The 27,970-nt window shown below is 38.5% G+C and overlaps 1 protein-coding gene across 1 annotated transcript in view; it reads left to right on the top strand.

The window, feature by feature from the left end:
* CTR9 (CTR9 component of Paf1/RNA polymerase II complex) overlaps window positions 1-27,793 on the top strand; it is a 33,639-nt gene extending 5,846 nt beyond the window's left edge. Inside the window, exons 5-25 of the mRNA XM_077866485.1 lie at window positions 290-379; window positions 3,078-3,226; window positions 4,543-4,650; window positions 14,302-14,409; window positions 14,546-14,782; window positions 15,019-15,108; window positions 15,223-15,351; window positions 15,456-15,639; window positions 17,098-17,186; window positions 17,685-17,870; window positions 17,974-18,061; window positions 18,229-18,377; window positions 20,080-20,196; window positions 20,406-20,551; window positions 21,480-21,551; window positions 22,031-22,166; window positions 22,318-22,464; window positions 22,885-23,042; window positions 23,720-23,816; window positions 24,043-24,155; window positions 26,718-27,793. Of these exons, the coding sequence (XP_077722611.1) occupies window positions 290-379; window positions 3,078-3,226; window positions 4,543-4,650; window positions 14,302-14,409; window positions 14,546-14,782; window positions 15,019-15,108; window positions 15,223-15,351; window positions 15,456-15,639; window positions 17,098-17,186; window positions 17,685-17,870; window positions 17,974-18,061; window positions 18,229-18,377; window positions 20,080-20,196; window positions 20,406-20,551; window positions 21,480-21,551; window positions 22,031-22,166; window positions 22,318-22,464; window positions 22,885-23,042; window positions 23,720-23,816; window positions 24,043-24,155; window positions 26,718-27,144 (3,020 nt within the window). The 3' untranslated portion in view covers window positions 27,145-27,793. The remainder of the gene's footprint in view (window positions 1-289; window positions 380-3,077; window positions 3,227-4,542; window positions 4,651-14,301; window positions 14,410-14,545; window positions 14,783-15,018; window positions 15,109-15,222; window positions 15,352-15,455; window positions 15,640-17,097; window positions 17,187-17,684; window positions 17,871-17,973; window positions 18,062-18,228; window positions 18,378-20,079; window positions 20,197-20,405; window positions 20,552-21,479; window positions 21,552-22,030; window positions 22,167-22,317; window positions 22,465-22,884; window positions 23,043-23,719; window positions 23,817-24,042; window positions 24,156-26,717) is intronic.
* The last annotated feature ends 177 nt before the right edge of the window (window positions 27,794-27,970 follow it).

Raw genomic sequence — 27,970 nt, 5'->3', positions numbered from 1 at the left:
CCAATACTCATCCCGTCACCCTATTTGTTATCCACTTCTAAAGAGTCCATAAGCAATGTCTATTTGGACAACTGTAAGCTATTTTAATTGTTGTTTTATACCATCTAACAGGACTATTTTAAAGGCATAAAGTAATATATCCTTATGGGAAACAAGTTTTAGTATAAAATCATTTTCACCATTTTCAAGTATTTCTTATTCAGAGATGTATTTGATTTGGGTGGGTTTATATAGAACATATGAGACTTGTGTTCTTTAGTCAATGGGTGTTTATTTTTAAAAATTATAGGTAAAGCTTGCATTTCATTCAACAAGAAGGATTACAGAGGAGCTCTTGCTTACTATAAGAAAGCATTGCGTACTAACCCAGGATGTCCAGGTAAGAGAAAAACTTCATTTTAAATAGTCTAAGCTGTAAATGATCCAACCAGAAATATTGAAGATTTAAAGGCAGTTGCTTATGAAGTTGGTTGTGAAAGATGATATAGGGCTGTTGATATGACAGAATTGAAATTTTTAAAAAATGCTATGTTTGATCCAAAAACTGAATAGCAGATCATATATTTTTTTAAGGATTTATTTATTTTAGAGAGAGAAAGAGCACACACAAACATACACGAGTGGGGGTGCGAAGCAGACAGAATCTTCAAGCAGACTCCTGTTGATGTAGGACTTGATCTCATGATTCATGAGATCATGACCCGAGCTGAAACCAAGATTTGGAAGTTTAACTGACTAAGGTCCTAGCAGATCATATTATAGTCTTTTTGCTTTATGCTATTTTTCTTTTTTTTTTAATATTTTATTTATTCATGAGAGACACAGAGAAAGAGAGGCAGAGACACAGGCAGAGGGAGAAGCAGGCTCCACACAGCGAGCCCGATGTGGGACTCGATCCCGGGACTCCAGGATCACGCCCTGGGCTGAAGGCAGACGCTCAACCGCTGAGCCACCCAGGCGTCCCTTTACACTATTTTTCTATTGAAAATCTCATTTAGTAAATCTTATTGATAATCAACTGTGTGCCAACTGTGTTCCTGTTCTAAACCCAGGGAATGCAGCAGTGAAAAAGAAAAAGTCCCTGCCCTTGGGGTGCCTGGGTGGCTCAGTGGATTGAGCATCAGACTCTTGGTTTCAGCTTGGGTCATCATCTTGGAGTCATGGGACAGAGCCCCATTTCGGGCTCCATGCTCAGCAGGGAGTCTGCTGGAGATTCTTTCCCTCTGTCTCTCCCCGCTGTGCACATGTGTGTGTACATTCTCTTTCTATCTCTCTCTCTCAGGAATGAATAAATAAATCTTAAAAAAAAATCCCTGCCCTCATGGAATTTATAGATTATTATAAGTACTTAGGCTCTCACTCTGATAGACATAGGAAGTCATTCAAGGGCTTTGGGCAAAGAAGTAACGTAATCTGACTATATTTAAAAGGATCATTTTGAGCTTCTGGATTGAGACTAGAGTCTGGGAGAAGGGTAAGGATAGAAATGGGGAGCCCAGGTGGAAGGCTGTTGCTGTCATGTAGGTGAGAGATGATTTCGGCTTGCACTGGAATGATAATAGTAGAGGGGGAAGTGACTGGAATATTTTGAAGGAAGAATTAATGGAGTAGATGTGATATGAGACAAAGGAGGACTCAAAGGTAAGAGTAAGAGTTACATTTTAGTACATTGAAAGATAGTTCAAGAGGAATTAGTTTTAGGTGTGAAAATTTAAAAATACCTTTTAGACCTACAAGTGGAGAGGTCAGGAGGACCATAGTTCAGGAAAGAGATCTGAGCTGAGGTAATTTTTTTTTTTTTAAGATTTATTATTTATTCACGAGAGGCACACAGAGAGACAGAGACACAAGCAGAGGGAGAAGCAGGCTCCATGCAGGGAGCCTGATGTGGGACTCGGTCCCAGGTCTCCAGGATCACACCCTGGGCTGAAGGCAGCGCTAAACCGCTGAGCCACCCAGGCTGCCCTGCACTGAAGTAATTAATTTGGAAGACATCAACATATAGATGGTGTATAAAGCCCTGAAACTATGAGGTCACCAGAGAAGTGAGTGTAGATAGAAAAGAGGTCCAAGGATGGTGTTATAGGGCACTGTGACATTGTAGAGTTTAGGGAAGTGAAGAACCAACAAAAGAGCCTGAGAAGGAGCAGCCAGAGATGTAGGAGGAAAAGAATAAGGGCAATGTCCTTGAAGTAAAATGTAAAATGTTTCCAGGATGGTGTCAGACACTATCACATTCTGTTATTAGGTCAAGTAAAATAGGAATTAAGAATTGATCATTAAAAAAAAGAAAAAGAAAAAGAATTGATCATTGAATTCAGTAGCATATTAATCATTAGTGACCTTGATAAAAGCATTTTAACTGGAATGGTAGGGGTGAGATCCTTGGTGGAGTGCATTTAAGAGAAAATGGAAAAGGAAAGTTAGGCAGCAAGAGTTTTGCTATCAAGGGAAGAATAGGAGTGGATTAACAATTGGAAAGGAAAATGGAATCAAGAGTATTTTTTTTTAAGATGGGAGAATATATGTGAATGAGAATGATGTAAAAGGCAATATTTGATAATGCAGGAAAAATAGATGATTGCTGGAGCAGTGTCCTTAAATAGATGAGAAGGGGTAAGATCTAGTGTCCAATGGGGAGATTGGCCCTTCATGGGAACGTGGTGGAGTTTCAGCATGGCCTTGAAATTGGCTAGCATGTATAAGCACAGCTCTGAAGGAATGACAGTTTGTGAGTGTAGTCACAATATTGAAGGTCTTAATGAAACTTTATGCTCTCTTTAAAAATTGCTCTTTGAAAATTAGATATTGAAGGTAAAGTGTACCCCAGGAATCTTGGAAGACCAGAAAAATACCAGCGTTGTAGGTATTGTGTTTAAGACGAGAAAGGGGACAGAGGGAGTATGGTATAATATCCACTGAAACCAAATTCATGATAGACCAAAAGATTTTATAGTGTAGTTATCCTGAGGTGAATTTTGAGATTTTGCAACTCATAGAAAATGTTTAAGCATTTTGTTTAATTCAAACCTGAAAAATGCCCTCGTTTGACAGCTTGAATGACTTTATTTTTTTAGCGGAAGTTCGTTTAGGAATGGGTCATTGCTTTGTGAAACTCAACAAACTGGAGAAGGCTCGTCTGGCATTCAGCAGAGCCCTGGAACTCAATTCCAAATGTGTGGGAGCATTGGTTGGACTGGCTGTACTGGAACTCAACAATAAAGAGGTATGTGAGTGAAAAAATTATTTTGTGACTGATCTGTTAGGCTCAATATTCCTTATCTAAAACTCTTTGAGGCCAGAGTGTTTTAAAGGTCAAGATTGTAGGTAATAGAAATATAACATGATGCCTGCACTGCATTATATATAATGCCCAGGTATTAGGACCCTACCTCAAATGCAAACTTACATTTCTCTGTGAGGATGAGTGATGATTCACACTACTAGGATAACCGCACAATTTAGGTGAAGTTTTGCTACCACGTGAGCTTGCTCTAAGATTACCAAACACCTTGTTTTTTTAAAGAAGTTTTTGGATTTCAGAATTTCAGATAAGGGGTTGTACAATATATGTCAGTTTGGAATGCTTTCCATTGCAAGTAACGGAAAGCCTACTGAGTGACTGAAACATAAGGGTTTTTAGTCGTCTACTAAACAAGCTCTGTTAAGGTCTTGGATTTGGCACCTCATTATCCTCAAAGCTAGAGTTTTACATCTTTCTGTCTGTCCTTCTGCAGTGTGTGAAGTTTCCTCCTCATGTCTGTTAACCTTATAAGTTGCAAGATAGCTGCTATATCTCCAGGCTCTCATTATTTCATCAATCTTATATATAGGGAGGAAAGGGAAAGAAAGGATCAACAGCTTTCTCTTAGAGCAGTTCTATCCCCACCATACTTCCCCTTGTGTATAGTTGTCTGACAGGGTTATCAGATTTTCTCAGTCTCAGCATTATTGACTTACGGAGCTAGATGATTTTTTGGTGTGGGAAATTATCCTATCCGTTGGTAGGATGTTTAGCAGCATACCTCACCTCTGCCCACTAAAAACCAGCACGTCCTCCCTGTTGTGATAATGAAAAATGACATTGCCCCCAGTTTAGGACCACTGCCTTAGACTGATCTCCAGAGAAGGGGAATAGATCATCTTGACTGGTTTAGATTAATAATCTTTCATCCCCTGGGGTTTGAGAAGAGGAAGAGGCAACTTTCCTTCCTGAAATTAAAAGATCACAGGCTGCAATGTCTGGACTCTATTTAAACAGAGTTATTAAGGGGGTTAAACCGGCTGTTGGTAATCCACAGACATCTGCCACCAAGAAGACAGCCAGGATCTAAAAAGATACCATAGGTGACTCTTTGTGAGGGAAGTTGTAACAGTTTAATTCACTATTAGAAATTTTTTTATTTCTGCTGAAGGTTGACTGAAATGAGCTGTATTTTGGTGTCTGAACTTAGATTTATATAACCTTATTTCTTCAGACTATAAAGAAAATTTTGAAAAAATGCTAATTAAGTAATGACCCTGTTGTTGCTTTTCTTTTAGGCTGATTCCATCAAAAATGGTGTTCAGCTTCTTTCCAGAGCCTATACTATTGATCCTAGCAACCCCATGGTATTGAACCACTTAGCAAATCACTTTTTCTTCAAAAAGGTAAGACAAGTCAATTTATTAAAGTTGTTTGCTTTTAAATCCTGTCTTGTTTTTCTGTTCTGCAGTTGATACTGTATTTTTTTTAACTTGGAAAAAAATTGACAATGTCAAGAGTTTTTTAAGTTAAAATGTATATTAGTTAATTTGGGGTGGGTATGTTTATTCATTCACTCTATTGATCCTTTATACTGCACCTAACACTGTAATAGAGACGTGGAGACCAGTAAGTTGTGGTTTCTGCACTCAGTTCAGTTTCATAGAAAACACAGACATGTAAACAAATGTAAATACAGAAATAAAGGTCTCTACCTTGCTGTGGTAGAGAAACGAAAGAGGAAGTGACCAAATGGTTAAGGAGGGTTTTCACCAAAAAGAAAAAGCTCTCGAACTAGATTTTTAGGAGGAGGTTTTTAGGTAGTTGAAAGGGGAAAGGGACAGATCTAGATTTAGTAAAAGCAGGGCATATGGTGGGCTCTCGTGATAGACGATGCATTGGATACAGATAGTGAGGCGCTTCTGTGATATAGGAGTTTGGACCTACTTATGCAGGCAACCAAGGAGTTGTTGAAGTTTTTATTTTTGCTCATTGATCAAGCTGTAATTTTTTTTTTAATTTTTATTTATTTCTGATAGTCACACAGAGACAGAGAGAGAGAGAGAGGCAGAGACACAGGCAGAGGGAGAAGCAGGCTCCATGCACCAGGAGCCCGATGTGGGACTCGATCCCAGGTCTCTAGGATCGCGCCCTGGGCCAAAGGCAGGCGCCAAACCGCTGCGCCACCCAGGGATCCCTAAGCTGTAATTTTTAAAGTTGCCGTTAATTCTGTAGAAACAATGGTATTTTTGATTTCTTGAATACTAAATCAAATATTTCATTGACACAGTTTTTATACAGTAAGTGAAAGTTTTACTCACCATGTGGAAACCAGGTACTAAACTGTGCTAAGAACTTTAATTAAATAGCAGTTTAGGCAAAAGTTCACAAAGCTATATCAATCCTTGTTAATGATAGCATATCACTCTTATTATTGCTATAAATATGCAGTCAATACTTACTAAATACCAAGTACTATTAAAAATGAATTCCATGGGGGTGCCTGTCTGGCTCAGTCAGAAGAGCATGTGACTCTTGACCTCAGGGCTGTGAGTTTGAGCTTCATGTGAGGTATAGAGATTACTTAATTAAATAAAACTTAAAAAAATATGCATTCCATGAATCTGTAGAACAGTCAGATAATCCTGAGGTAGTTAATATTATCTCCATTTTGTGGATGAATAATTGAAGCAAAGGTAATAGCCAAAGGTCACACAGCTATTAACCATGATGCTTTATTCCCTCTGGCTATAGGAGCATACTCCTCATTTCTAATGATTTCTAATGAACTTATATGCTGTAACTTTTATAGTATGAAAAGACAACTATTTAGGGAGAAGATGGAAAGGTATCTTATAAGTACTTGAAGTGTTACTGTTTCAGATAAAAGTTACACAAGTATGCTTTTTACTAAGAAGACAAAGGACCAATAATCCTAAATATTTGAATACATATTTAATAATCATTGCTCACAACTATTAGGAAAGCTTCCTTGAACCAAAAGAAAATTATTCAATTTTTATTTTTTATTTTTTTTTCAATTTTTAATTTTTAATGCTAGTCACCGCTCCACTGCTGAAGAGAAAGTCTTGCTTTTTAACATGCTCAAAACTTTTTTTTTTAATTTTTTTTTAATTTATTTTTTATTGGTGTTCAATTTACTAACATACAGAATAACCCCCAGTGCCCGTCACCCATTCACTCCCACCCCCCACCCTTCTCCCCTTCTACCACCCTAGTTTGTTTCCCAGAGTTAGCAGTCTTTATGTTCTGTCTCCCTTTCTGATATTTCCCACACATTTCTTCTCCCTTCCCTTATATTCCCTTTCACTATTATTTATATTCCCCAAATGAATGAGAACATATAATGTTTGTCCTTCTCCGACTGACTTACTTCACTCAGCATAATACCCTCCAGTTCCATCCACGTTGAAGCAAATGGTGGGTATTTGTCATTTCTAATAGCTGAGTAATATTCCACTGTATACATAAACCACATCTTCTTTATCCATTCATCTTTCGTTGGACACCGAGGCTCCTTCCACAGTTTGGCTATCGTGGCCATTGCTGCTATAAACATCGGGGTGCAGGTGTCCCGGCGTTTCATTGCATTTGTATCTTTGGGGTAAATCCCCAACAGTGCAATTGCTGGGTCGTAGGGCAGGTCTATTTTTAACTGTTTGAGGAACCTCCACACAGTTTTCCAGAGTGGCTGCACCAGTTCACATTCCCACCAACAGTGTAAGAGGGTTCCCTTTTCTCCGCATCCTCTCCAACGTTTGTTGTTTCCTGCCTTGTTAATTTGCCCCATTCTCACTGGTGTGAGGTGGTATCTCATTGTGGTTTTGATTTGTATTTCCCTGATGGCAAGTGATGCAGAGCATTTTCTCATATGCATGTTGGCCATGTCTATGTCTTCCTCTGTGAGATTTCTGTTCATGTCTTTTGCCCATTTCATGATTGGATTGTTTGTTTCTTTGGTGTTGAGTTTAAGAAGTTCTTTATAGATCTTGGAAACTAGCCCTTTATCTGATATGTCATTTGCAAATATCTTCTCCCATTCTGTAGGTTGTCTTTTAGTTTTGTTGACTGTATCCTTTGCTGTGCAAAAGCTTCTTATCTTGATGAAGTCCCAATAGTTCATTTTTGCTTTTGTTTCTTCTGCCTTCGTGGATGTATCTTGCAAGAAGTTACTATGGCCGAGTTCAAAAAGGGTGTTGCCTGTGGTCTTCTCTAGGATTTTGATGGAATCTTGTCTCACATTTAGATCTTTCATCCATTTTGAGTTTATCTTTGTGTATGGTGAAAGAGAGTGGTCTAGTTTCATTCTTCTGCATGTGGATGTCCAATTTTCCCAGCACCATTTATTGAAGAGACTGTCTTTCTTCCAATGGATAGTCTTTCCTCCTTTATCGAATATTAGTTGACCATAAAGTTCAGGGTCCACTTCTGGATTCTCTATTCTGTTCCACTGATCTATGTGTCTGTTTTTGTGCCAGTACCACACTGTCTTGATGACCACAGCTTTGTAGTACAACCTGAAATCTGGCATTGTGATGCCCCCAGCTCTGGTTTACTTTTTTAAAATTCCCCTGGCTATCGGGGTCTTTTCTGATTCCACACAAATCTTAAAATAATTTGTTCTAACTCTCTGAAGAAAGTCCACGGTATTTTGTTTTTTTTTTTTTTTGTTTTTTTTTTTAATTTTTATTTATTTATGATAGTCACAGAGAGAGAGAGAGAGGCGCAGAGACACAGGCAGAGGGAGAAGCAGGCTCCATGCACCGGGAGCCCGATGTGGGATTCGATCCCGGGTCTCCAGGATCACGCCCTGGGCCAAAGGCAGGCGCCAAACCTCTGCGCCACCCAGGGATCCCAGTCCACGGTATTTTGATAGGGATTGCATTAAATGTGTATATTGCCCTGGGTAACATTGACATTTTCACAATATTAATTCTGCCAATCCATGAGCATGGAATATTTTTCCATCTCTTTGTGTCTTCCTCAATTTCTTTCAGAAGTGTTCTATGGTTTTGAGGGTATAGATCCTTTACATCTTTGGTTAGGTTTATTCCTAGGTATCTTATGCTTTGGGGTGCAATTGTAAATGGGATTGACTCCTTAATTTCTGTTTCTTCAGTCTCATTGTTAGTGTATAGAAATGCCACTGATTTCTGGGCATTGATTTTGTATCCTGCCACACTACCGAATTGCTGTATGAGTTCTAGCAATCTTGGGGTGGGGACTTTTGGGTTTTCTATTTTCTATGTAGAGTATCATGTCATCGGCGAAGAGGGAGAGTTTGACTTCTTCTTTGCCAATTTGAATGCCTTTAATGTCTTTTTGTTGTCTGATTGCTGAGGCTAGGACTTCCAGTACTATGTTGAACAGCAGTGGTGAGAGTGGACATCCCTGTCTTGTTCCTGATCTTAGGGGAAAGGCTCCCAGTGCTTCCCCATTGAGAATGATATTTGCTGTGGGCTTTTCATAGATGGCTTTTAAGATGTCGAGGAATGTTCCCTCTATCCCTACACTCTGAAGAGTTTTGATTAGAAATGGATGCTGTATTTTGTCAAATGCTTTCTCTGCATCTAATGAGAGGATCATATGGTTCTTGGTTTTTCTCTTGCTGATATGATGAATCACATTGATTGTTTTACGGGTGTTGAACCAGCCTTGTGTCCCAGGGATAAATCCTACTTGGTCATGGTGAATAATTTTCTTAATGTATTGTTGGATCCTATTGGCCAGTATCTTGTTGAGAATTTTTGCATCCATGTTCATCAGGGATATTGGTCTGTAATTCTCCTTTTTGGTGGGGTCTTTGTCTGGTTTTGGAATTAAGGTGATGCTGGCCTCATAGAACGAATTTGGAAGTACTCCATCTCTTTCTATCTTTCCAAACAGCTTTAGGAGAATAGGTATGGTTTCTTCTTTAAACGTTTGATAAAATTCCCCTGGGAAGCCATCTGGCCCTGGACTCTTGTGTCTTGGGAGGTTTTTGATGACTGCTTCAATTTCCTCCCTGGTTATTGGCCTGTTCAGGTTTTCTATTTCTTCCTGTTCCAGTTTTGGTAGTTTGTGGCTTTCCGGGAATGCGTCCATTTCTCCTAGATTGCCTAATTTATTGGCGTATAGCTGTTCATAATATGTTTTTAAAATCGTTTGTATTTCCTTGGTGTTGGTAGTGATCTCTCCTTTCTCATTCATGATTTTATTAATTTGAGTCTTCTCTCTCTTCTTTTTAATAAGGCTGGCTAATGGTTTATCTATCTTATTAATTCTTTCAAAGAACCTACTCCTGGTTCTGTTGATCTGTTCCACAGTTCTTCTGGTCTCGATTTCGTTGAGTTCTGCTCGAATCTTTATTAACTCCCTTCTTCTCTTGGGTGTAGGATCTATTTGCTGTTTTTTCTCTAGCTCCTTTATGTTTAAGGTTAGCTTTTGTATTTGAGTTCTTTCCAGTTTTTGAATGGATGTTTGTATTGCGATGTATTTCCCCCTTAGGACTGCTTTTGCTGCATCCCAAAGATTTTGGATGGTTGTATCTTCATTCTCATTAGTTTCCATGAATCTTTTTAATTCTTCCTTAATTTCCTGGTTGACCCTTTCATCTTTTAGCAGGATGGTCCTTAACCTCCACGTGTTTGAGGTCCTTCCAAACTTCTTGTTGTGATTTAGTTCCAATTTCAAGGCATTATGGTCTGAAAATATGCAGGGGACGATCTCAATCTTTTGGTATTGGTTCAGACCCGATTTGTGACCCAATATGTGGTCTATTCTGGAGAAAGTTCCATGTGCACTTGAGAAGAATGTGTATTCAGTTGAGTTTGGATGTAAAGTTCTGTAGATATCTGTGAGATCCATCTGGTCCAGTGTATCATTTAAAGCTCTCGTTTCTTTGGAGATGTTGTGCTTAGAAGACCTATCGAGTATAGAAAGAGCTAGGTTGAAGTCACCAAGTATAAGTGTATTGTTATCTAAGTATTTCTTCACTTTGGTTAATAATTGATTTATATATTTGGCAGCTCCCACATTCGGGGCATATATATTGAGGATTGTTAAGTCCTCTTGTTGAATAGATCCTTTAAGTATGATATAGTGTCCCTCTTCATCTCTCACTACAGTCTTTGGGGTAAATTTTAGTTTATCTGATATAAGGATGGCTACCCCTGCTTTCTTTTGAGGACCATTCGAATGGTAAATGGTTCTCCAACCTTTTATTTTCAGGCTGTAGGTGTCCTTCTGTCTAAAATGAGTCTCTTGTAGACAGCAAATAGATGGGTCCTGCTTTTTTATCCAGTCTGAAACCCTGCGCCTTTTGATGGGGTCATTAAGCCCGTTCACATTCAGAGTTACTATTGAGAGATATGAATTTAGTGTCATCATGATAACTATTCAGTCCTTGTTTTTGTGGAATGTTCCACTGAACTTCTTAAAGGGGAATTTTAAGAGTCCCCCTTAAAATTTCTTGCAGAGCTGGTTTGGAGGTCACATATTCTTTCAGCTGCTGCCTGTCTTGGAAGCTCTTTATCTCTCCTTCTATTTTGAATGAGAGCCTTGCTGGATAAAGTATTCTTGGTTGCATGTTCTTCTCATTTAGGACCCTGAATATATCCTGCCAGCCCTTTCTGGCCTGCCAGGTCTCTGTGGAGAGGTCTGCTGTTACCCTAATACTCCTCCCCATAAAAGTCAGGGATTTCTTGTCTCTTGCTGCTTTAATTATCTTCTCTTTATCTTTGGAATTTGCAAGCTTCACTATTAAATGTCGAGGTGTTGAACGGTTTTTATTGATTTTAGGGGGGGATCTCTCTATTTCCTGGATCTGAATGCCTGTTTCCCTTCCCAGATTAGGAAAGTTTTCAGCTAGAATTTGTTCAAATACATATTCTGGCCCTCTGTCCCTTTCGGCACCCTCGGGAATACCAATTAAACGTAGGTTTTTCTTCCTCAGGCTGTCGTTTATTTCCCTTAATCTATCTTCATGGTCTTTTAATTGTTTGTCTCTTTTTTCCTCAGTTTCCCTCTTTGCTATCAACTTGTCTTCTATGTCACTCAGTCGTTCTTCCACCTCGTTGACCCTCATCGTTAGGACTTCTAGTTTGGATTGCATCTCATTCAATTGATTTTTAATTTCTGCCTGATTAGCTCTAAATTCTGCAGTCATGAAGTCTCTTGAGTCCTTTATGCTTTTTTCTAGAGCCACCAGTAGCTGTATAATAGTGCTTCTGAATTGGCTTTCTGACATTGAATTGTAATCCAGATTTTGTAACTCTGTGGGAGAGAGGACTGTTTCTGATTCTTTCTTTTGAGGTGAGGTTTTCCTTCTAGTCATTTTGCTCAGTGCAGAGTGGCCAAAAGCAAGTTGTATTGGGAAAAGGAGAAAAAGAGAGGAGAGAAAGAAGGAAAGAAAAGAGAAAGAGAAAAAAAAGGAAGAAAAAAAAACAGAAAAAAAAGAAAAAGAGAAAGAAAAAGAAAGAAAGGAGAAAAAAGGGGTTGGGGGAAGGAAACAAATCAAAAAGCAAAACAAAACAAAAAAAAGAACCACGGGGGAGTATCTTCTGATTCTGTGTACTTTAAGTCCCTTGGCTTCCCCTGTAAGTTGTCAGTCAGTCTAGCTGGTCTTCTGGGGGAGGGGCCTGCTGTGCTGATTTTCAGGTGTTAGCACTTGGGGGAGCTGCTCTGCCCCCGCCTGGTGCAGGGCTCAGTGGGGGTTGTTTACCCCGTGAGGCCGCAGGAGCAACAGCCCTAGTGGTGGGGCCAGCTCTGGAAACCTGGATTCAGCCCCCGCAGTCACCACGGAGCTCTCGGTCTGCAGGGCCTGGAGGCTCCGGGGCGGGGCGGCTGATCTGCTCAGCTCGGGGCAGGAGCGTCCTTGCTGTCCTGGCATCCTCGCCCTCCTGGGTCCTGCTCCAACTCCCTGCGAGCCCCTTTCCGCCCGGGAAGGTTGGTGCAGCTCCTGCTCCTCCGGGACGGGGCTCTCCTGTCCTGGGGACACTCGCCCCGGCCTCAGCCCGGCTCCTCGCGGGGCCCCTCCCCCTTGGAGGCCTTTGTTTCTTTATTTCTTTTTCTTTTTATTTCTTTTTTTATCAAGGTCTTCCTACCTTGATAGAAGAGCAAACTCTTCTCACTGTAGCATTCCAGGTGTTCTCTCTTTAATTGTCAGGCCGAATTCATAGATTTTCAGGATAATTTGAAGGTTTTCTAGGTAATTTGGTGGAGACAGGTGATTTGGAGACCCTACTCTTCCGCCATCTTGCCGCTCAAAACTTTTTATATTGTATACATGAAATATGTAAATCAAGCCAGCCAATCTATTTGAGTGTTACTGAGCACCTGATATGTGATCAGCACTGTGAGGTCCTCTTGCACTGAATATATATCCTGAAGGTTTACAGAGCATGCTTATGTATTTTTTCTTAATTTGTCATTAGAGCAGCCCTAGGAGGTAGGCAGGATATTTCTATTTCACTTTCTATAGATAAGAAAATTGAAGTTCAGCAAAGTTAAGTAACATCATTTGCCAAAAATTCACTCAACTAGCAGGTAGTACAGTTGAATACAGTTGAGATGTATTTTAATTCTCTGCCCACCACACTACATTGCATCCCCTATAGAAGAATCATTTAGCTGGGAAGAAAAGGTATTATTACTTAACATCCCAGACACTTCAGTAATTAAATAATAAAGTGTGTTTAGAGATGGGAGCTATAGTGATTCCTGGAACAATTAACACAGACTTCTAGAAAGAATAGAGAATTGAGCTTGGTTTTTTGATCAGAAAGAGAAGCAGCTAGAATGCAAAGGGGATTAGGGGCAAAAATTGGGATGTGAGGTAGAATTGAGATCTGAATGAGGGTTTTAAAGTAAAAGGTAATCTTTAGTGTATTTTGTTAAATTTCAAAATGGAAATTCCCTAAAAAATGTGTCATGAGTGAAAGACTAATAAAAATAGAAAAATTAAAGTATATTCCAAACTCAACATTTGACCTTTACCCTCATCCCAGGGAACAATCTATAAATTTAACTAAGAGACTGTGCAACAAAATTCGAAATATAAAGTTTGAATCACTTGGTTCAAATTCAGGTACCACCATTGTATAGTTATGTGGCTTTGGGCAAAAAATTTTCTAAAACTTTAATTTCCTCACTTGTAAAACAGGAATAATACCTACTTCATAGGATTTGAGGAGTGGCAGTTATGACTAAATGTCATGTGCATATTAAATACTTAAGTAATGGAAAACAATTACTGTTAAAAAGCAGCAATCACACTATTATTCCTAATATTAAAAAAAAAAAAAAAAAGTTGAAACTGAGCATTGACCAAACAGAGGCTCCAGACCAGGTTACTAGTGAAATGGGTAAAACATATCCCTATTAAAACTATGCCTTGATGTATGAACTCTGACTTCCAGACTCTCAGGAGATTAGCTCTATAATCCAAATTAAGTAAGGTCTAATGGGAAAGTCATGACCCATGCATTCAAAGAGAGGTGAATTAAAATCCAGTTACTTAAGCTGCCCACCCTCATATGTTAGAACATTTCCCTTAGAGTCATAAAAATATTAAATTGAGAATCTAGCTTTTCCACCTTAGACAGCATACTTTATTTCTTTAAGCCTCCATTTCCCCATCAATAACTTAGTGATAATGATACTCTTCACAGAGTTTTTGACTAAGGCTGGAATAAGTGTGTCATACCTACCACAGTGCTTAGTATATAATAGTTCTCAGTCAATTGTAACTGCTCCCTTTACTAGTAGTAAGGGATTTAACTCTTAGGTTTTCTCATCACAGAAATAGTGCTGATACCTCAAAGGATTGTTACAGGATTAAATAAAGCAATAGATGTGTTGAGTAGATGTTAAGCTCTAGGTAAATGAATTTATCTGCAAGGGGAATGAGAAAAATGATTCTTAATTCTGGATACAACACTGTTATTATTAATTCAGTGAACACATTTTAAAAATGAAATTTGAGCCTTATGTGAGCCTTATGATTGAGACTGTTAGAGTTGTTTGAATTTACTCAATTTCTGGATCTCATTGTTCAGGATTATAGTAAAGTCCAGCACTTGGCTCTCCATGCATTCCATAATACAGAAGTGGAGGCTATGCAAGCAGAAAGTTGCTATCAGCTGGCTAGATCATTCCACGTTCAGGTACAATCATTTTAAATCTCTAAATATCTACTTCTTTTGTTTGATAGTTTTTCAAGTTTTTAAAAAATTTTCGTATGTCACAAAGAAGAAAAACTTTTGTACATACTGTTGACCTTGTTTTATTTTCATTTTTTAGGAAGATTATGACCAAGCTTTCCAGTACTACTATCAAGCCACACAGTTTGCCTCATCCTCTTTTGTGCTGCCATTTTTTGGTTTGGGACAAATGTACATTTATCGAGGTGACAAAGAAAATGCATCTCAGTGCTTTGAGAAAGTTTTGAAAGCTTATCCTAATAATTATGAAACTATGAAAATTCTTGGATCGCTATATGCTGCCTCAGAAGATCAAGAAAAAAGAGATATTGCCAAGGTACATTTTAAAAAATTGTAGCCATTTTCTGTTAGTGATCACTAGACTGTCATGCCTCATTCTTGTTATTGCTAGTAGAGATATGATGGAAGCAGTTTTGTTAGCCGGGCTTGTTCCAGTTGAAATAACGAACAGTTGACGTATTAAACAAGGTAGAGTAGCTACCAATTTTTACTTTGACAGCCTGTAGTTTCTAGATTAAGCCTGCTTCAACTTAATGATCTCTGTTATCTCAGGGCCATTTGAAGAAGGTCACAGAACAGTATCCTGATGATGTTGAAGCTTGGATTGAATTGGCACAAATCTTAGAACAGACTGATATACAGGTATTTTAGCAATATTTTTGGTCTCCTACCTAATGTGTGTTTTGAAAGCATGGTGTAGTGTTTCTCCCTTTCATTTTCACTTACACCTTATTGTCTCCACTATGAAAAATACAGGGTGCCCTCTCAGCCTATGGAACAGCTACACGTATCCTTCAGGAGAAAGTGCAGGCCGATGTCCCGCCAGAGATTCTGAATAATGTGGGTGCCCTCCATTTTAGACTTGGAAATCTAGGGGAGGCAAAGGTAGGGAACTGGAAATAATCCCTTCTTATGTACTATCAGGTTTAATGCACACTATTTGAGATGTATCAATTGTTTTTTAACAATGTAATTTTCTTTTCTTACAGAAATATTTTTTGGCATCATTGGATCGTGCAAAGGCAGAAGCTGAGCATGATGAACACTATTATAATGCCATTTCTGTTACGACATCATACAATTTAGCCAGGCTGTATGAGGCAATGTGTGAATTCCATGAAGCAGAAAAACTCTATAAAAACATCTTACGGGAACATCCTAATTATGTTGACTGTAAGAATTGTAAACTTATATATATATATATATATGATTTTATTTATTTATTCGTGAGAGATACAGAAAGAGAAAGGCAGAGACACAGGCAGAGGGAGAAGCAGGCTCCATGCAGGGAGCCCGACATGGGACTCGGTCCCGGGTCTCCAGGATCATGCCCTGGTCTGAAGGCAGCGCTAAACTGCTGAGCCACCTGGGCTGCCCATAAAGCTTTTTTTTTTATGAATTAAAATTCCCACAACAGTAGCAAAAATTTAGCCTGAAAAAAAATCTTTCTTTGAACCAGTAGTTAAAAAATGTGAAGGTTATAATGTCCCCCTTTCCTTCAAACCAAATTTATGGCCTTAAAAAAAAAGCAATGCAGCTTTACTTAAATTTATGGTAGAAAATAAAAGAAACAAAACAAGTTGAACCATATATTTCATGAGGTGAGCCAACCTCAGTGGGTCAGCTACCTTTATTAGACTTTGAACAACTCCTTGACTTACTTGATGATAGATGTACCTTTCTGATGCACCTGCTCTTATTTCATATTAACATTTTTGCAGTGTTTATAACAGTAAGAAAGAACACTGTCTTACTTTGAAATAACTATTACTAAAATGTCCTGCCTTGAATTTTTACACACTAGCCATTATAAAATTTGGGAAGTTTTTTTAATTAAAAATAATTGACAATAATATACTCCCCTTAAAAGAACTTGAAGCTATGATATTTTGACTCGGGTTATATCAGAAGCTATTAACTTGCCTCCCATCACGCTGTTATGGATGCAAAAGTGATTTAAAATAAATAAGATTTTAATTGAATGCCAGGCTGAACTTGAATTGGTTTGATAGATATAGGAAGCCATTATTAATTGCCTAAGGAGAGTGACATTTTCTGGAGAAAATAACAACTTAAATTTGTGTGACACTTTCTTACTATTCTTTAAGTGGAAGCCCACAGTTAGAGTCCAGATTTTCTAACTAGTAATCCATGCTTTCACTGTTTTGCCATATGACAAGCAGTGACAGTACTGTGCATCAGAAAGAAACTGGAAATAGAACAGCTGCAAGCTTTTCTAACTAGTGGTCCATGCTTTCACTGTTTTGCCATATGACAAGCAGTGACAGTACTGTGCATCAGAAAGAAACTGGAAATAGAACAGCTGCAAGCTTTTTAAATATCTTTGGTGGAGATAAGAACTTGGACTGGGGTGCTAGCATCGGGAATACAGTGGCAGAGAGAAATCTGAGATTTCAAACAGACTTGAGGGTGACAGAGTTGCTCTTTTGTTAGATTATTATTAAATTATTAATTAGTTTAATGGGTGCTCAGTATTTTTTCACCTGTGGGATTTTTCTGTTCATCGTATGAATGTATTAAAATACAGTCATTTCAAAAGTATGACTTGGAAGTTAAGATCTTTTATAGCTAATACCTTAAATGTAAGAACTTTTAAATGTGTATTTTCAGGCTATCTGCGCCTGGGAGCTATGGCTAGAGATAAAGGAAATTTTTATGAGGCTTCAGATTGGTTTAAGGAAGCTCTTCAGATCAATCAGGTTGGTAGTATTAACTCTTAGGTTTGAAAAAAAATTTTCTCACCTTTTTTTCCCTAGTAAATCATTTTTTTCATTTTATTTTTTTTTTCATTTTAAAGTCTCGTATTTCTAATATCTTGACATCTCTGTTTTATTTTTACTTGTTAAAGATACTAGAGTGCAGAAGTCATCTAAACTTTTTGACTGTGGCCCACAGAAATAGATTTTACATCATAGCCTAGTATAGTTGTTTGTGTATACAAACAACTGAAGTGAAAGTTTTGCACATTTTTATGTGCTGTTGCTATGTGCTATACACTGATAACCCTATATTCCATTCTGTTGGATTTCTTACATTGATAATTACACACTAAATTGATTTTACAATTCATAAATCCATCTCCCCTCTGAATTTGTAAATGTAGCTTGTAAACTTCAGTAATCAGCTATCATAGAAAGGTGATTGATGTCTCTGAATCCAAATTACAGATTTTGCTTCTTTACATATGTGTGTTTCAGGACCATCCAGACGCTTGGTCTTTGATTGGTAACCTTCATTTAGCAAAACAAGAATGGGGTCCAGGACAGAAGAAATTTGAGAGGATATTAAAACAACCATCTACGCAGAGTGATACTTACTCTATGCTAGCTCTTGGCAACGTCTGGCTCCAAACTTTGCATCAGCCCACCCGAGATCGAGAAAAGGTATCTTCTTTTTGTCTCTCTCTTCTTTTTTGTCTCTTTAAAACAAAACTGGCACTTTATTCCTGTTTGAATTTTGTTCTATAATGTTTTTTTCTTTTTATAGGAAAAACGTCATCAAGATCGTGCTCTGGCCATCTATAAACAAGTACTCCGAAATGATGCAAAGAATCTGTATGCTGCTAATGGCATAGGTAAAGACAAATCCCTAGTGATTTGTGAAATAAGTGCTTTCAAAGGAATGTTTGTAGATTGTAATTTCTCCCTAAAACTAATAAATATAGTTGTTCTAAAATAGGACTTTTAGTTTTTCTGGCTACAATTAGAAAATTCTCAAATGTGAACCTTTTTATAATTTTAGGAGCTGTTTTGGCCCACAAAGGATATTTTCGTGAAGCTCGTGATGTATTTGCCCAAGTAAGAGAAGCAACAGCAGATATCAGTGATGTGTGGTTAAACCTAGCACACATCTACGTGGAACAGAAGCAATATATTAGTGCCGTTCAGATGGTAATATCTTTCAAGATATTTTTGTATTATGTTCATTGTTGAACAAATGTTTTCTTAACTATTCTGGCCCTGTCATGGAACTGGGTGCTATCTCTTGTGGTACTGTGTCTATTCAGAGACTTATAATCGTATAATGTTAAGGCCAATCTTCAGTGTCTAGAGACATGAGTCCTGGTTCACCCTTAACCGCATGCCTTGGGCAAGGGATATCCTCTCTGATCCATTTTCCCCATTTATAAAATGGAGATCATAAACTCACAGAATTGTGTGAGGATCCAGTATGAAAAGTACTGGATACCATACTTGGCACAAACATGCCTAGTATATCAGTAAGTACCCAGAAGATAGGAGGATTTAATATTTGTTTGCTTGTCTTAGACTCATCTTTCTTCGATGGGAGAACTGAGTTTCAGAAAGGTTAAATGACATTTTGGAAAGAAAGAAAAAACTCCATGGGGATTAGTTTTCATCACTATAGAATTTTGTTAGGCTTTTCCTATTTGTGGAGTGCTTGAATTTGCAGTAGAATAAAGTCATATTTAGCATCTAGGAGTGCCTGGTTGTCTCAGTTGGTAGATCTCAGTGTCGTGAGTTTAAAATCTTTTAAAAAATGATATTTAGCATCTATAGCATATTAGAAAGTAAAGCAGTTCTTAGACTCTATGGGAAATTAGTATGGTCGGGAAAAACAAGGTTCTTAGCGGAAGTACAAGACAATTGCAGTCCGTCCAGGTTCCTGGAAGTGGCTAACCTATTTTCTAGGAAGGGTGGGTATTACCAAAATCATATATTTGAAAGGTACTAGTTAGAAGGATTTATGGAATCCAGACTGCATATGGTAGCTCAGGTTGTTTTTGGAGGTGGGCCTTCCTGATCTGCCAAATGATAATGTGGCCTTTAAAAAATGCAAATTGATTACTAGGGATACTCAAGGGGAAACTCTAACTACCTTCCATGAAAAAGATCTCACCGATGACAAGATAGGTTCCATGGTCAAAAAGTAGAGTATTCATGACAAAATTGGCACTAGTGTTGTTATATGTTGGTTTTACCAAGAAGTTAACCAGACGGGATCCCTGGGTGGCGCAGCGGTTTGGCGCCTGCCTTTGGCCCAGGGCGCTATCCTGGAGACCCGGGATCGAATCCCACGTCGGGCTCCCGGTGCATGGAGCCTGCTTCTCCCTCTGCCTGTGTCTCTGCGCCTCTCTCTCTCTCTCTGTGACTATCATAAATAAATGAAAATTAAAAAAAAAATTAAAAAAAAAAAAAAAGTTAACCAGAACTGTGAGATTCACATGCTCATTGCCAGTAGGTTCCACTGATCCTAAAGAAGGATGGTAGAGAATATATCCCAAAGGAGTAAGGTGTGTGACTTTTAATAAGTTGTCAATAAGCTGATTCTGGATAGCATTGCTAGAGAGAGATAAAAAAGGCCATCCAGTCTATTTATCCTTTCAGTGCTGGTCTGAGTTTCAAATGGAAAAACTATTTTGAGTATCTAGTCTTGGGGGATTTTTTTGAATTAGATTTTCATGTTGTAGAAATGTATCCTGGTGAATGTCAAAAATCATTCTCAAATTATTCTTTAAAATTAACCATTCAAAGGGTAAAACACCTTTTAAAATCGCTTAAAATCTTGTTACATGATAACAATGTCGTTTAATCCCTATTGTATTTTATCTGACTTTTTCTTTTATTATAGTATGAAAACTGCCTCAGAAAGTTCTATAAGCATCAGAACACGGAAGTTGTGCTATATTTGGCCCGGGCCCTCTTCAAGTGTGGCAAGTTACAGGAATGCAAACAGACTTTGCTAAAGGTAAAAAGGAAAACTCGTTTTTCTCATGTAATTCTCTACTGCATTGTATTTTTTTTTTTAATTCTATTTCATGCATGTTCATGTACCTAACAATCCATTTGGCTAAAATCTTTTTCATGTTATTAGATTATATGAAATATTTGTTTTTTTTCTTTTTTTTTTTCTTTTTTTTTTTTTTTTGTTGTTGTTGTTTTGTTTCTTATTTATAGGCTAGACATGTGGCACCCAGTGATACAGTACTTATGTTTAATGTGGCCTTGGTCCTGCAAAGATTAGCTACCTCTGTTCTAAAGGATGAAAAGAGTAATCTGAAGGAAGTACTTAATGCTGTGAAAGAACTGGAGCTTGCACATAGGTAAAGATTTTGTGGAAACAACTTTTGAAATGCTTTGTTTCTGTAAATCCATTTGTCTCAAAAGGTGCTGAAAATCACTTCCTTCAAGAGAATCTTTTTTATTAAGAACCCTTCCAGTGATTTTTAAGCCAAAGTGGACAGTTGCCACCAGGTGGCGCCAAACTGTGGCCAAGATCCTGCCAGATTTAGATCCTGTAGCCTCCCCTAGAACTAGTTGGCTAGCTTTGCAAGCTTGCCCTAGATTTTCATAATCTGACAATAAAATGACCCAGCATTTTACACAATTGAAATTTTTAGACTCCACTTATGTTGGTTTTATTACTTAATACTGTTATGTCTTTCATGGGATATTAATTTTCATTGGGCTAAGATTATTAAGGCCTGGCCTCTTAAATATTGAATAGGTTTATTCATCTTAGCTCTAAATTTATGTATAGGATTTATTTGGTAATTTCAGTATGTGGTGAAATCAAAGCCTGACATCTCTTCAGGTTTTGTCCAACTATAATTAAGTTCTTACATAAGCATTTCTTGCCTTGCCTGATACATTGGTTCTGTCTTCATGGCCTACACCTCCTAACCTCCATGCTGACATATTTAGTAAATACAGTGTTTAGTAAATCTTTGTTGCTTGAGGTTATTTTTGGTTATTTATGAATTTATTGATGATATTAATATGAGTACTTAACTTTGTGAACTTTTTTTTATTAAACATATTGAGTGTTATTGATGAGTCTTTTTCTCAGTGTGTTTCATATATAATTTTATTGAAATGATAGCCTTTCATGTATCCGTTAGGTTCATGTAAGTCAGTCAATATATAAACCTAGTCTCAGACTATTTTTATAGAGTGGATTAAAAATGTAAAGGGCCTATTTCATTAGAATTTTTTTTTAAATGAACTGTTTTATTTTCTCATTCCATTTAGATATTTCAGTTACTTGAGTAAAGTGGGAGATAAAATGAGATTCGATTTGGCCCTTGCTGCTACAGAAGCCAGGTAATGTTACTACTTATGGCAGGTGACTGGGTGAGGCAATGTGGTACCTATGTGCACTGGGTGGCCTTCCAGGGGTCAGTGTTTCCCACTCCTGTGCATCTCCCCAGCCTGATACAAGGCTTTTTTCTGAGAGCCCTTCCAGGGAATATGACAAAATCAGTGTAGTACAAGTATTTAAGTTGTATGGAGAAAATACTTTTCTATCTATTCTGGTTCTTTGAGTCCCATGTGAAGATAATGTTGAAAATCTTTACATCTGTGCTTGGAGAGGACACTTATAATTTGGAAAGTTACTGTAGTTTGACAGTATTGACTTTTGAGAAACTAAGTTAATTTTGCTAATTAAAATATCTCTTAGATATCAACTAATGATCTTGCTTCAGACTTTACAGTTTGTGTAAGGAAAACAGATGTTCTGAGGTTTTGAACAAAAAGTGGACTAACTGCATTCATGTTTCTCTATATCTACAATGTTATAGGCAGTGCTCTGACTTGTTGAGCCAGGCCCAGTACCATGTGGCTCGGGCACGTAAACAAGATGAAGAAGAAAGGGAGTTACGGGCCAAACAAGAGCAAGAAAAGGAACTGTTAAGGCAGAAACTTCTTAAAGAACAGGTATTTGTTGTGTTTTCAGTTATACTAGAACTAAAGAATTATGTGCATACATGCCCGTTGTATGCTAAAAAAGAAGTTGTTCTGATGGTAGTCATGATATTTTGTCAACAGAACATTTTGATAGTTTTTTTCTACTCTTTTTTCCTCATAGGAAGAGAAACGTCTCAGAGAAAAGGAAGAGCAAAAGAAACTTTTGGAACAGCGGGCCCAGTATGTAGAGAAGACCAAAAACATTCTTATGTTTACTGGAGAGACTGAAGCAACAAAAGAAAAGAAAAGAGGTGGTGGTGGTGGACGGGTAAGATAGAACTCCTGCTAATACTGATGGCCCCAGTCCCTGTCATTTGACTCTCAGAAGTAAATATAATCGGCTGTATTTAAACAGTGCTTGGTTCTTAAGTTTGACTTCCTCCTTTGTTAAGAGACAGTCTTCCAGCACGGTGTTTTCAGTGGTATCCAGTATTTAGAAATGCATTCCAATGTCGGTCCCATATGCTGTACCTTGTAGTGGCCTAGGTAGCTGATGATTTTTGACATTAGGGTGATTCATCCTAATTAGAAGTCTTTAACATTGGGCCTCATCAAGCACCCCTTCCTTTGGACTTTATAAAAGAAAAAAAAAAAAAAAAAAGATCCTTCATTTGTCAAATGACTGATAGGATCTGGCCTCATTCCACCAGCTAGGAGAAAACTGATTGTAGTCTTGTTTGGTTTTCAGCGTTCTAAAAAGGGAGGAGAGTTTGACGAATTTGTCAATGATGATACGGATGATGACCTGCCTATATCCAAAAAGAAGAAGAGAAGAAAGGGCAGTGGTAGTGAACAAGAAGGCGAAGAAGAGGAGGGTGGTGAGAGAAAGAAGAAAAAGAGGAGAAGGTATTATTAGTGTGTTGTGAAGGGCCTTACAAAGGTGACAAATGACCTTTCACCTTCTGAATCTTTCTTGTATTAGAATTTGCCTGTGAATCTTCCCCTTCCCATTTGCTGTTAAGATAAGTGGTATCCTGCCCGTCTGTCACCTTGAGGTGCCCCTGAGCTGTCCTGTTCGTCTCTCGTCCAGGAATCTCCAGTCAGCTGTCTTAGCAAGGCTGTTCTTCCCAGTCCTTGGCTGCCTTTCCTTGGGGGAGAACCTAATGAATTCATTCAGACACAGACCTGTGGGATGGAAGCTATGATAGGACATTAGTAGGCCTGGAATGAGTAGCTGGGAAGAAAGGAGAGGAAGGATGTAAGGTCTGAGGCCTGGGTCTTCTGTCACAGTCTCTGTGCCTCCACCAAGTACAAGATTCAAGCTTATCTTAGATTAATAAGAGGACTTAACAGAGACATAATTATTTGGTAGACATCACGTAAATCCATGGTTTTTGCAGATTCCTGAACTGTGTGTAGCAGTTGTAAATTAGGGCCTCTGCTCTTGAGGAGTGGACAGTATGGTTGAAGAGGGTATCTACTCTGAGTAGTGTTCAAAATGAATATATGTTGATGACAAAGTAGTCTTAGGCTTTCTATGTATGAGTGGATCTTGACAGACTTTCTCTTGTCCACTATGTAAGACCTCCAAAGGGAGAAGAAGGATCTGATGATGATGAAACAGAAAATGGCCCAAAACCGAAAAAGCGCCGTACCCCGAGAGCGGAGAAGAAGAAGGCTGTAAGTTTATAATACTGTGGTTTTCATTCCCGTCGTAGGCAGGAGGGGCTACACTGTACCAGAATACATTCTTTCCCTACAGTTTCTTCAAGCACAAATGCTTCTTTTTGAAGTGTATTTGTTGCTATTTGATTGTTATCATTACACTGCAAACTTAGTTAACAGGATGTCCTAATGTAACCTAAAAGTCTTGAATAATCTGTTATGTTTGGTCTTCTTTCTTTAGCCCAAGCCAGAACGTCTGCCTCCTTCAATGAAGGGCAAAATAAAATCGAAAGCCATAATATCATCAAGTGATGATTCTTCAGACGAAGATAAACTTAAAATTGCCGATGAAGGGTAGGAATTGTTTCCTTAGTGTACTTTTCTAATGAAAGATAAGAGTGGTCACTGTGCCATAATGACTTCTTTTCAGCCTCTTAGAATGTCAAAGCTGGGGATGCCTGGATGGCTCAGTGGTTAAGCATCTGCCTTCAGTCGGGTTGTGATCCCGGGGTCCTGGGATTGAGTCCCGTGTCAGGCTCCTTTGCTCAGCGGGGAGCCTGCTTCTCCCTCTGCCTGCCACTTACCCTACTTGCCTGCTTACTTCTCTCTCTCTCTCTGATAAATATATAGAATCTTTAAAAAAAATATATCATAGCTGGAAGAAACCTAAGCACACATCTTATTCAAACCCTGTCATTTTCTCCTGTCATGTTTGTCCCTCAGAGAAGAAAGCCTATTTTGAAATATTTTATTTGTGGGTATTATGTGAAATTTCTTGGATAGCATCCATCTATTTTTTTTAGTAGTGAAACTTTATTATATTTTATTGTTATTATTATTTTTTGCTGTTTTTTTATTATTTAAATTGTAGGGAGTTAACATACAGTGCAATATTGGTTTCTGGAGTAGAATTCAGTGATTCATCGCTTACATACAACACCCAGTGCTCATTACAAGTGCACTCCTTAATACCCATCACCCATCTAGCCCATCCCCCATCAACCTCCTTCCATCAACCCTCAATTTGTTCTCTGTTGTTAAGAGTGTCTTATGGCTTGTTTCCTTCTCTCCTTTTTTTCTTTTCCTCCTTCCCATATGTTCATCTGTTTTCTTTCTTAAATGTCACGTATGAGTGAGATCATATGGTATTTGTCTTTCTCTGATTGACTTATTTCACAGCCTAATATACTCTAGCTCTGGCTGGCATCCTTTTTTTTTTTTTTTTTTTCCGGATGGCATCTTTCTAAATGGAGTGTATCACTCTGGTATACTACCAGACTGGCTAAAACTGTTATGAATAGCCTGATCCTGGTCACATGGAGATAGGATTTTCTTGACCGTGTCCTTCATTGTCAGGCAATGGTGACTCAGCTCTGCCTGCTTCGTGAAGGGCTTATCCTAGACTGCTTTTCTAGTACTTTCCTTTAGCTCATGGCACACCTGGAAAAGCAGTATTTGGTTTTACTTGTCCTAAACTTGACCCTCAAGCTGGAGGTTCTTCCCAATGTGGATTCACAGACTGGGACTCAGTGCTATACCACATGGTATATTTATTATTTATATATATTCCAATGGCTGTCATTTCATTCATTCCACGGTCATTTGAGCATACACTAAGAATTCCATGAGACAGTGTGCTGAGTGCTGAGGATACAGAGGAAAGAGTCATAGCTCTGCCCTTAAGGAGTTTATGCTTTAGAGGCAATGGAGAACAACAGATAAACCAAAAACATTATCGTTGAATAAGTGTTATCACTTACGGTTTCATTTATTACTCTCTGGAGACTATACCTATTCTGGAGCTGAGGGCAGGGTTGTAAGAGACATGCTTTGTAAAAGACTGTTTGAGTTGAGTCTTGGAAAAATGGAGTCCTAGCTGGTTAGAGGTGAGCAAGTAGCATGTCGAAGGAGCTAAGGGTGCTAGTGGGGGTGCAGCCTCACAGGTAGTGATCTCTAGGGAACCATCTATAAAGACTTGTAGTTCCCTTTTTTCTGAAGATGCTGGCTGACACACATTTGGGTTGCCTTGCCCTTGCCCGTGCTGTCACCCTGGCCAGTGTTGAGAGGCAGAGCAGAGCAAGAAATATGTGGTTTTAGAATGGGTGTCATTAAAACATGTAGGCAGAAGGGTCTATGTTAGAGGCTGAGTTACTGCTAAACTATATCCAAGGTCAAGACCAAGTTGATTTGAGCCACTTATATCATCAGTTAAACTTGGTCCTGACCATCACAAAGTGTTTAATTTTGGCCATGTAGAATGATAGGAATTGGATCCCAGGAGGCCACTGGCCTTTAGTATATACATGGGCAGAGGGGAGCTCAGCAAAAGGAAGCAAGCTACACAAGGCTTTTAGTTGTGGCTTGTTCTCTTGAGTAAGCCCTGTCCTGGAGTAGGGCACTAGTGCAGCAGCAAATCGTGGATAGAAAAGGTGCCTTTGCTCTTCAGGTATCTGATGGGACAGGGAAGAGTCAGTCCTATTCATCCAGCCTCAGGAGAGGGTTTATTCTTCAGAGTCTTCTACAGCCACGCAAGACCCTGATTTCACCTCTGCTGCTATGAATTTGTGTATAAAAATAAATGTATCCCTTCCTTTTCATCATTTTATGTATGAAACTGAGAAGTGCTTCATTCTGATGAGAGGTGCCTGATATAACCCAGTGAGAGTCCTCCTTGACTGTTTAAATGCTGTGGTATAATCAAAGTGCCTTGTTTTCTTTGCCGTTTAATCCTTTTTTTTTATTGTGGAATAGATTGGATTTACAAAACAGTACACTTGGCAAATATCATAAAATGAATACCTGTGTAAACAATATCCAGGTCAAGAAATAGGACATTAAATGCCCTGACTTTTTAAAAGCATTCTCTGCTCATCGAGGCTCCCATTGGCCAGTCTAACCAGTGCTTCTCTTTGCCAGACATCACCGCAACAGCAACAGCAACAGTGACTCGGACGAGGGAGAGCGGCGGAAGAAACACGCCTCTTCGGAGAGCGATTCTGATGAGAACCAAAATAAGTCTGGCAGCGAGGCCGGCAGTCCCCGGAGGCCCCGCAGACAGGAGTCAGATGAGGATTCAGACAGTGACCAGCCATCCAGAAAGAGAAGGCCCTCAGGTTCTGAACAGTCTGACAATGAGTCTGTGCAGTCCGGGAGAAGCCGCTCTGGAGGTTCCGACATGGACTCTCGCCCTGCTTCTCCGAGTGCCGAGTCAGAGCACGATTCCGAGAGAGGCTCTGATAACGAGGGCTCTGGCCAAGGCTCTGGGAATGAATCCGAACCAGAGGGATCCAACAATGAGGCCTCGGATCGGGGCTCAGAACGTGGGTCAGATGAGAGCGACTAGGTTTTATTTCATAAATAAGCTTCATCTCTGGAGGAAACTTTTTTAATATATGAAAGCTGTGACTAAAAAAAAAAAGTTTAGTCAAACAATTGTGAAATTTTTCCTAAGGCAGTTTTTTTTTCTACCCATTTGTATATTACTAAACCCCAAGAGATATTTCCTGTGCTAGAGTCCAATATTTGAGTCTCTTGAGCAAATGAAGAACGTGACTATTCTTCAGTATGGTACAATTCCACCTGTCATATGTGAAAACTGCAGTAAAAATAAACCCAGATGCTAAATCATTCCTACAGAGGTTTGACTGAAACTGGCAGACGTCTCATCATCTTTGTATGTTAAGAAGCATACTGTTTTGATTTTTATTGCAATCTTTTACCAAGTGGTGCAAGAAACTTGGTTTTCATGTTTTTGTTCATTTGAAGTTTAGATTGAGAATATTTTTATTTTCTGGAGAAAGATATCTACTGTATAATTGCACCAAAGTACGAGTGGAAGGAAGGTTTTCTTCAGTAGTGTAATACTGCAGCCATGTAGATAAAATCACAAATATATAACTTGTTAGGTCAAATAAAATGTGGAAAAATGCTTTTCTGTTAGTAGAATGCAAAGACCTACATAAGCCACACAATAAAATTCTTTTACCAACTTTTATGGGTAACATGTCATTTTTATTTGCTCAGTATATTTCTTTATGAAAATTTACAATTAGTAAACTATGCAAATATTTGGAAGAATCTGAACTAAGCTGAGGTTGTTTATTTTTTTTTTGAGGTTGTTTACTTAAAACTTTCATCATTTTTTAAAAGGTTTTATTTTTAAGTAACCT

Source organism: Canis aureus, chromosome 23, assembly GCF_053574225.1.
Source record: "Canis aureus isolate CA01 chromosome 23, VMU_Caureus_v.1.0, whole genome shotgun sequence".
NCBI classification, from domain to species: domain Eukaryota; kingdom Metazoa; phylum Chordata; class Mammalia; order Carnivora; family Canidae; genus Canis; species Canis aureus.
The sequence above is the reverse complement of the archived record's forward strand: the minus strand, read 5'-3'. Positions and strand labels throughout refer to the sequence as shown.